This window comes from Protopterus annectens, chromosome 10.part0, assembly GCF_019279795.1.
Source record: "Protopterus annectens isolate FY-2018-M chromosome 10.part0, PAN1.0, whole genome shotgun sequence".
Lineage (NCBI taxonomy): Eukaryota > Metazoa > Chordata > Ceratodontiformes > Protopteridae > Protopterus > Protopterus annectens.
The window spans coordinates 156,758,266-156,768,735 of record NC_056744.1 but is presented as its reverse complement, the minus strand read 5'-3'; the positions used below and the strand labels follow the sequence as shown (position 1 = coordinate 156,768,735).

General features: G+C 37.4%; 1 protein-coding gene across 2 annotated transcripts in view; it reads left to right on the top strand.

Moving 5' to 3' along the window:
• CPSF4L (cleavage and polyadenylation specific factor 4 like) overlaps window positions 1-9,899 on the top strand; it is a 498,262-nt gene extending 488,363 nt beyond the window's left edge. For both annotated transcript variants that reach the window (XM_044085126.1, XM_044085125.1), the window contains one exon: window positions 9,334-9,899. In XM_044085126.1, coding sequence (XP_043941061.1) covers window positions 9,334-9,399 — 66 coding nt within the window. In that variant the 3' untranslated portion in view covers window positions 9,400-9,899. The remainder of the gene's footprint in view (window positions 1-9,333) is intronic.
• Window positions 9,900-10,470: the final 571 nt, after the last annotated feature.

Genomic DNA, 10,470 nt, shown 5'->3' with positions numbered 1-10,470 from the left:
ACCCAGTCCTTCATCAGGAAAGAAGAAGGTGAAAAGGTAAGACTGGAATCTTCAGCTGTCCAGCCTCTGCCAGGTGTTTCTACTGAGGCTGTTACAAACCCAGAGGCTTGCCTGGCTGTGTTGTCTGATTTCTCTGCCGTGTCTGGGTTGGAGGCCAGCAAGGATCTGGTGGGCAGCACATCTGATGAGGCTTTCCAGGTGTCCGTTTCGGATGTTCAGGAGGAACCACAGTTGATTGTTTCTGAGGGGTCTAGGGGTTCCACAGTTTCTTCTAGGGAAGAAGTTCCTTCTATGGTTGTGCAATGCTGTCCTGAGTCAGAGCCTTCTCAGATTTCTACTATGGACATTCCCTTAAAAAAAAAAGAAACCAAAAACTAAACATATTTCTTCTGCTCCTAGGGATCTACAAAGTGAGTGGCAGGCTTTTACTCAGGATTTGTTTAATGCTTTACTGTCATTAAGGTCTCCTCAAGGGGTTTTGGTTCCTATTCCTCCTTCATCCTCTTCTACATTTAAAAGACCAAGGGAATTGAATTCTTCTGAGGAAGAGTTGGATTCTTATGAATAATTTCTTATTTATTCTACCCAGATTCCTTCTGCTTTAGACTTCGGGTCTGAGGAGGAGGAATACTATAGTCCAGATTCTCCTTATGAGGAAATTTTCTTTGGAGACATAATCTCTAGGATGATGGAATTTTTTAAGTGGGATTGTGCCCAATTTCTGATATCCATAAGAGGTATTATGAGTTACTGCAAATGGGACCTCCTAAACCTGCGGCTATTCCTCCTGCTTTGGCTGCTTTACTGGATGTTTTTTTCCAGTGCTTCTAAAGTGCCTGATTCCCTGTCCCCTGCTCCCAAGAAGTCTTGTAGGTTTTACAGGGTGCCCGAGGATTGTTCCTTTTTGTTGAAAAGTCCTGCTGCTGATCCTTCTGTGGTCTCTGATGAGCCATCTCAATTGCTTCCTACGTCCAAGTTTTACTGCCTTCTAACAAGGAAAGCACAACCGTGGTCAGGCTGGGTAAGAAGGCTTATACGTCAGCTACCCTAGCTTTTAGGGCTATTAATTATCAGAACCATATATCTAGGTATGTGTTGGCTCTTCTTTCTCAGGCTTATCAGCTTTTTTTCTGATCTTCCAGAGTGAGAGTAAATCATCTGCTCTTTCCTTGCTAGGGACTTTTCTCAAGTAATACTTCATTCTATCAGATGTAGTTATGATGCAACGGATGCATGATTTGGTCTGCTGTTTTTTGTTCAGTAAAGAAGAGGTATTCTTAGCTTAGGCTTCAACCTTTACCTGATGATATTAAGGCTAAGTTGATGGATGCTCCTCTGGATAATAACCTTTTGTTTGGGGAAGCAGCTGTTTGTCCCTTCAGGACAAGGGGAAGGCCTTACAGGAGATTATAAAGCAATTATGACAAGAAGTGTCACTATTAGAAGATTATAGAAGAGGGAATAGATCAACAAAAATACTAAGAAAGACGGATGTGATTAAAGCAATGCACAGTATTAGAACAGAGCAGGATCTATCATGCAGTATCGCAAATAAATTAAAAATTTCAGCACAGGCGGAAAAAAATTACAAGATACACAGATAAATATAAGGGAAAAGTACAAAATAAGCAAGTTATTGATGACCCCAAAAAGTTTTGTAGACAATTGGGAAATAAGGTAAAAGGAATTGAAAGACCACCAAAAAAATATGAAGTAGATACATTTTGGAGAAGTATCTATGAAGATCCTGTGGAGCATAAAGATGCTAAATGGATAGAAGAAGTAAAAGAAAGTATAAGAAGTTTAAAGGTACAGGATATGAAATGGGATGATGCAACAGCCAGAGAGATTGAAACAAAGTTAAGAAAAGCCTCTAACTGGAAAACCCCAGGCCCAGACGCAGTACCTAACTTTTGGTTAAAAGTATTAACATCTTTGTTGAGAATTTAGCCATGAGTAAGAACTATTTATATGCACACCCCAAACAGACACCACACTGGCTAACAACAGGCAAAACAATGCTCTTACTTAAGAGTGAACTTGCAGGCTACTCTAAAAAATTAGACCAATAACTTGCCTTCCAACGACGTATAACCTTTACACAGGAATTGACGCCGACAGAGTTTATAGTCATTTAGAAGAAAACTCAATTATGGCAGTGGAAAAAAAAAGGGCAATAAAGGAAAGTCCTATGGAACAAAAGATCATTTGTTGTTAAATAAAATTATTGTGGAGAACTGTAAACAGGGAAGAATCTAAGTATGGAATGGATTGACTACAAAAAAGCATTTTGATAGTAGCCCACATTCATGGATAAAAGAGTGCTTAAAAATGTAAAAGATACACCCTACACTAATTGACAACATTACATTAACCATGAAACAATGGCAGACCACTTTGCAATTAAGCCATGACAAAGGACAAATTATTATCCCAGCGATAAAAATTCAAAGGGGGATATTCCAGGGCAACTCTCTCACTGTTGCTAGTCTGCCTTGTCATTAATCCATTAAGCTGTTTACTGAACAGCTTAGGCCATGGCTACAATTTGGCTCCTAGAAAACAACAGTATAATCACTTCTCATCTTCTCTTTGTTGATGATTTAAAAATGTATAGCTCATCAGATAAGGAACTGAAAGCACAGCTGCAGGTTGTTGAAACTTTTTCAGATGATATTGGAATGTCATTTGGTCTTGATAAATGTGCAAAAGCAACCTTTAAAAAAGGAAAATTGCAGCACCAGGAAACATCAGTTTGGGACAAGAATGTGATATAAAAGAACTTGAGCAAGAGGGGGTATATAAATACTTGGGAATTGATGATGGATCAGCAATAAAACATGAACAAATGTGAATAAAGCTCAGTAAGAAGTACTTTACTTTACAAGACTTAAATTAATCCTGATAACAGCATTGACATCTAGGAACAAGATCCAAGCTATAAATCAATTTGTTCTTCCTGTCCTAACGTAGTTTTGGAGTGATTGACTGACTCCAAAAGGTGTTGGATAGATTAGACAGGAAAACAAGAAGGATGCTTCATGCTCACCAAATGATTTATAAAAATCAGTGAATGCAAAGATTATATATTCCCTGTCCCGAAGGAGGGATGGGCCTCCTTGAAATTGATTACATGTATAGATCTGCAATTGTGGGACTCCACACACATCTACTGGCCTCACAAGATCCAAATGTAGTGAAAGTTTTGAATCATGAGGAGAATAAATCTAAAATGACTTCTCTGTTAATTTATCAGAAACATATTGACGTCAAACCAGAAGTAAATAAAAAACAGGCAGCAACTGAATGTGCAAAAAAAACAAGAGAGAGAATATAAGGTGAAGGACCAGATGAGAAGGCAAGAAATGTGGAAAAAACATAAATATAGTTGCAAGTATAGAACATTTCTAGAACAACCTCATGTTGATCAAGAACAAACAAAGGAATGGTTAAGAAGAGGCGAATTCAAACCAAGAAATTAAAGGTTAATATTGGCAGACCAAGATAGTGGGCTTACGTACAAGCTGGTTTACAAAGTCCATTGAACATGTGGGAGAAACAGACAAATGTAGGTTTTGTAAAACCGAATTGGAAACGGTCACACACCTTGTTGCTGGTTGTGACACACTTAACAGCAGAAGGACTGTATACTGAAAGGCATAATAATGTGGCAAGACTGTTGCATTGGGGATTGTGCAAACATTATGGTATTGAAGTGGCTGAAAAACACTGGAAACTTGAGCCACAAAGCATCATAGAAAATGATGGTTTATATCACATGGAATCACCCATTACCAACAGTTCAAAAGATAGATGCTAGAAAACTGGATATAGTTGTTCAAGAAAAGAAGACAAAAGTAGCATCGATCATTGAAATTGCCACACCCAGTGACTATAGTGTCTTGGGTACAGAGAGACAAAAAGTCATAAAATACCAGGATCTGCAGGCAGAAATGAGAGCAATGTGGAAGAAAGATACTCAGACAGTTCCAACAGAATTAGGAGCACTGGGGTCTTATAAAAATGAATTTGCAATCCTATTTAGATATGTTATCAATCCATGTAACCCCATACGAATTGCAGAAGGAGTCATTACTGGGCACATTGCGGGTGCTGCGAAGAGCACTTTTGGCTGACATCAAAGACTGAAACAATACCAATTTCACAAACTTTAATCATACTTTATGGAATGGGGTCCGTTCCCGTCATGGTATTAGAAATAAAAAGATCTGGAGAAATTAGAGACAGAGATCTTTTGAAAAGTATAAAACAGAAATATGGACATGGGAAAGAGAGAGAGAGAGATGTGATAAGGTGGAATATTTACGCGAAGGAGAAAGCCAAATTAATCAATATAAAGAAGGCAGCCCAAAAGATATTTGAAGAGAAATACAGGCAAATGCATCCAGATATGGAACATTTCAAAATAAAGAAAATAATATCACTAAGAGGAAATGTAGAAAAATAAATTAGTAAAGTAGAAGTTAAAAAAATTGAAATTAAAGTTATGGAGTGCTTGCGAAGTGAAGGATTTGGTGTAGAAGGTCTAACACAAGTTACATCACAGCAGGATGGAGTGAGTGCACAAAGTAAGGAGAAGCAGGAAGATTCGGAAACATCTGAAGAAGAAATATGGACGTGGGAAAGAAAGAGATTTAATATGGTGTAATATTTATGCAAAGAGAAAGCAAAACTAGCCAATACAAAAAGAGCAGCCCCAAAGATATTTGAAAAGAAATGCAGGCAAAGGAATCTGGATGTGAAAAATTTTACAATACAAAAAATAAGAAGACTGAGGAAAAGTAGAAAAGGAGATTAGTAATGGAAAAGTTAAAGAAATAGAAACTGAGGTTATGGGAGTATCTGTGAAATGAAGGACTGAGTGTAGAAAATCTAATTTGGAAAGCACCAAAACAGGAAAGAGCAATGGATATTCAAATTAAGGGGAAACCAGTGGAATGGGAAGCAATTGGTCAGGTGCCATATGAACATATTTTGTAGCCTTCCACAGGAAACGAGTATAAATATTCATTTGAAGTTGGACAGCAAGGGGAGGAACAGGAAACTGTGGAAACTCTGACAGTCAGTGTTGAGAAGTGATAGGCCAGTGAGTTCCCATATGACAGAGCAATGGATGGCACAAGATGAAATTGAAGAGAATGTGCCACAGGAAGATGCTATAGAACTTTATAGAGTGCACCCACAGAAAATGGAAAATAAATGTGCTCCAGTTTAAAATAAAACAAACTAAGAGAAGAGTTGTTTAATTTAATAGAGAGAGACATATTAAGATCAATGAAAGAAATAGACTGATGAAGTTCAATAAAACCCCAAAAGTCAGAAGTTTGATAAAAGAAATGAACACAGTAATTAGGACAATCCATAGAAATCCATGTGATATAACAGAAGTAAACAGGATATACTACTGTGCAGCTAAATTAATAACTGATAAAATTGTACCACAGGAACACAGGGTAGTTAGGGAAAGGAAGGAGATAAAGTGAATACCATCATGTAAGTACTGAATAGAAAAAAACTACAAAGCAGTTAAGATGTGTCTCTGTTAGAGGAGTATAGAAGAGGGAACAGATCAACAAAAATACTAAAAAAGATTGACGTAATAAAAATAATGTGCAATATTAGAGCAGACCAAGATCCGTTATGCACGATCACAAATAAAATCTCAGCATAGGTGAAAAATTTTAGAAGACATGCAGATACATATAAAGGAAAAGTACAAAATAAGCAATTTATTGATGACCCAAAAAAGTTTTACAGAGAATTGGGGAATAAAGAAAAAGATACATTTTGGAGAAGTATTTATGAAGATCCTATAGAACACAGCAAATATGTTAAATGGACAGAAGAAGTAAAAGAAAGAATAAGAAGTTTAAAGGTATAGGATATGAAATGGGATGAAATAACAGCAGGAGAGATTGAAACAAAGTAAACAAAAGCTTCCAAATTAAAACCCCAGAAGTGGTACCTAACTTCTGGTTAAAAGTATTAACATCTTTGCACAAAGATTTAATTGCGATTAAGAATTATTTATATGAACACCCTGAACAGACACCAACCTAGCTAACAACAGGAAGGAAAAACAATACTTCTACTTGAGTGAACTTACAAGCTACCCTAAAAATTATAGACCAATAACTTGCCTTCTAATGAAGTATAAACTATACACAGGAATTGATGTTGACAGAGTTTATAGTCATTTAGAAGAAAATTAATTTATGGCAGTAGAACAAAAGGGCAATAAAAAGTCAACAAAGGATCATTTGTTGTTAAAATCATAGTGGAGAACTGTAAAAAGGGGAAGAATCTAAGTATGGCATGGAATGACTGCAAAAAAGCATTTGATAGTATCCCGTTTTCATGGATAAGAGTGCTTAAAAATGTATAAGATACACCCTATGCTGATCAACTACATTACAGTGACCATGAAACAGTGGCAGACCACTTTACAATTAAGCCATGATAAAGGACAAATTATTATCACAGAGATAAAAATTCAAAGGGGGATATTCCAGTGTGACTGTCACCACTGCTGTTCTGCCTTGCCCTTAATCCGTTAAGCTGTCTACTTAACATCTTAGGCCATGGCTATAATTTGGCTCCTAGAAGACAACAAAGTGTAAAGACGTCTCATCTTCTCTTTGTCGATGATTTAAAACTGTATAGCTCATCAGATGAGGAACTGAAAGTACAATTGCAAGTTGTCAAAACTTCTTCAGATGATATAAGAATGTCATTTGGTCTTGATAAATGTGCAAAAGCAACCTTTAAAGCAGGAAAACTGCAGCACCAGGAAAACATCAGTTTGGAACAAGAATGTGATATAGAAGAACTTGAGGAAGAGGGAGTGTATAAATATTTGGGAATTGATGAACAATCAGTAATAAAACCTGAACAATTGCAAATAAAACTTAATAAGGAATACTTTAGAAGACTTAAATTAATCATGAAATCAGCACTGACATCTAGGAACAAAATCTAAGCTATAAACCAATTTACTCTTTCTGTCCTAACTTGCAGTTTTGGAATGATTGACTGACCCCAAAAGGTGTTGGATAGATTAGACAGAAAAACAAGAAAGATGCTTTATGCTCACCAAATGATTTATAAAAATTAGTACATACCAAGATTATATATTCCCGTTCCAAAGGAGGGATGGACCTCCATGAAATTGATTACATTTATAGATCTGCAGTCGTGGGACTGCACACATATCTGCTGACCTCACAAGACACAAATATAGTGAAAGTTTTGAAACGTGAGGAGAATATATCTAAGATGACTTCTTTGCTTAATCTAGCAGAAGCATATCGGCATTTAGCAGGAATGGTTTCTTAGAGGGGCGATACTGCTGCTACTTCCTCCTAAGTTTCTTCTTGAGCTTTGGCACTCTCCCATAAGTTATGAATACTGCACTAGTGAATGTAAGGACATAGTACAGTTGTGTAAAATTACTATAACGGTAGATGCCCTTGGCTTGAAGGCTGCAGCACTCACTCCTTCCATCCATTCCCCTAGTCTTTTCCTTCCTGGATATGCAGGTTCTCTTTGGCCCAGTAGAACACCAGCCCAAGGAAAACAAATCAGTTCTGAAGATGGTATGCCTGAACATCACCTTTATACCTTACCCTACATGAGGAGCGTTTAGGTGATGTTCAGCATACCTTAAAGCAATGGTAGGCTTTGGTAGAAGGGCCGGACAATGGGCTTCCATGGCAGGGAATCCTATAAGTTATGAATACTGCAGCTGGAGAAGGCAAGGAAATCTACAGTTATGGTAAGGTTCATAGGTAGGTACTAGGCTATCAGCCCAAGGGCCTACATAAGCCTAGCCAACAAGGTTCCCTGGCTTACGCCACCCAAGAAAGTTATTTTCCTGTGCCACTGTTGAGCAGAGACACAGAAGTGATCCCTGGGGTGTATTTCCTATTTCCCATCCACTCATCGAGATGTTTTTTGAAGAGTGCTAATGAAGAACTTTGCTTGATATAGATGAGTAGCCTGTTCCAGAGTATGGGAAGTCTCTGGGACAGGAATCTATCCCTCCAGCATGTCCTGTTTATTGTGGTGACAAGGTTTAGGTCCCTAGAGCGTGTAGCTCGGAGGGATTGGGATTTCTTTAGATGTAGCATGTCCAACAGCTCTGGGTTTGACATAGCTTTATATGTTAGGCAGAAATCACCTCGGAGTAGACGATATGCTACAGAGTAAAGCTAGAGTTTTTTGAGGCGGTCAGTGTAGGGCATTTGTTTGAGGCCAGTAATCCTCTTTGTGAGGTACTTTTGTGGCCTTTCCAGCTGCTGCAGATGTCTTGTGAGGTACATTCCAAAAGGGTCATTGTACTCTATAATGGGTCTAATGAGTGTCGAGTCGAGGGGAACAATGACCTCTTTTTTTCCTGGATGAGAACCCTTTTATGATGAGGTGTGCCACGTAGAAGGACTTCCTGACTACTGTGGCAATGTGACTATCAAAGGAGAGACTACTGTCCACCTGGGTCCCAAGGTCTCTTATCACGCATTCGGTGTTAAGTAGATTGCTGCTTATGTGGTAGCTCATGGGTACAGAATTTTTACCAAAGGGGATGACACTGCACTTTTTGGCGTTGAGCTTGAGACCATGTCTCTGACACCAGGCATCTGTCTCAGTGAGGCCCTTCTGTAGGATGTCCACATCATTTGGGGACTTGACTATGGCTCCTAGTTTGCAGTCATCTGCAACATAACTGTACTTTTTGAATAGAGTACCTGTAATTTTTTTTTCTATGCCATTATTTCTGTGTGCTGTCATTTACTCTGTTGGCATGGTTGGGTAGCTTGCTTCTAATATCTTTTTGTAATCAATTGTATGTTTCTGTTAACTTGTTTTTAAAGACTGATTTATTCCTTGCCCTCCTGAAACAATGGAATCTGGTTCCATTTCATAAACTGGTTGGACTCCGAGATAGAACCAGATTGAAATAAAAAGCTATGGGGATTGACCAAGAAATGCAGCTAGCCATTTCTGCATTCTGACTAACATACATTTGTCAGATTTAAAAAATATATATATTTTCTGTATTAGAGGAGCTTTATATGTTCTTAAAATAAAATTCATTAAAAGTGTCATTTGAATTTGAGGCATTAACAGTGTATTTGTAAGCAATTAAAAATTTCCTTTCAGGTTCAATGACATGTAGAAATATAAATGTTTTTTTTCCCCATACAGGTACTTAGCAAATTCTCTGCAGTTCCTATGGTTGCTTTATAATGTGTTGCATCACTACATGACAAATTTGTTTTTCATTTTAAAGCTTTTTCCTCTTTGCTTCTACAGTGTGGCGACAAAGGTCACTATGCCAACAAGTGTGGAAAAAAGCATGTTGGAGTGCTTGTAGAATAGAGAAATTTCAAGCAAGAATGGTGAAAATGACTATTTGTTGAAGAGTTTATATTAACAATGGTTTGTTTATTATATCTTGATGGAAAAAAATGAGAAAATTAATTCTGGAGTTCAGTATAAAAAGTAGCTTATATCTTTCTGATTAATTGCTGTTTGTTGTGTGTGACATTTACCGGTCAGGGAAAGCGTTGTGCATGTACAATAAAAGCCTGCTTTGCTTGAATCTTAAGGAATTTAAATGCCTATATATGTTTGTCACAGCCTGTTTCTGACTGTCTTTTTCTTTTTACCTGATGTTTACAGATAATTGGCCAATGCTTAAGTTCACAACTGTACTTTAATGAAAGCACTCTTCCATCCTGCATTTGGAGAATTAAGTAGTATAACATTTTTAAGAGGCAGTGCTGTGATTGTATTTTTAACTGTGTACTTATTTTTGTGTTGACTTTCACACGTCAAAGCAATACTGTAGTTTACCAATAAACAGTGTTTTTGCACAAGTATATTTCAGTTCTATGGCTCTGTTAACCCCTACCAAATTTACAGCCTTCCAATAAGAGGTTTAATTTATGGCTGACCAAAGGAGATGTATGTGCAACAGATATAATTTCATATAACTGACCCTTAGTGATGGCATTCTGCACATACTTGCCAAACTTCCATCTCCAAAATGTGGAGCACTGTCTTTCATAATGTGAAACAACTGAACAAAATGTGGTACTCTAGCTAACAGCTTCAGTTAGGAAGCTCACTCACAGTATGGTTAAATGCGCTACTTTTCTACATAGAAAATGTTAATTGTGGTGAATTAGGATGATTCATTACTGTTTGCTATAGATATTAGTTAAAACAGTTTTAACAATGAGTGTATGACAGGCCCTTTCAATGTAGAACACTGAGGAATATGGACCTTTTAAGACTTAAATGAGGAATGTCCTTCCTAATAATGTTCATTGGGAGGTATGATTCTAGATGATGATGCAGTTAATTATACTTAACAACAAGCTGTGACTGTTGAATATACCAATCTCTTTGAAGTTCCCCTAACTGCCAACACATCAGACAGCACGG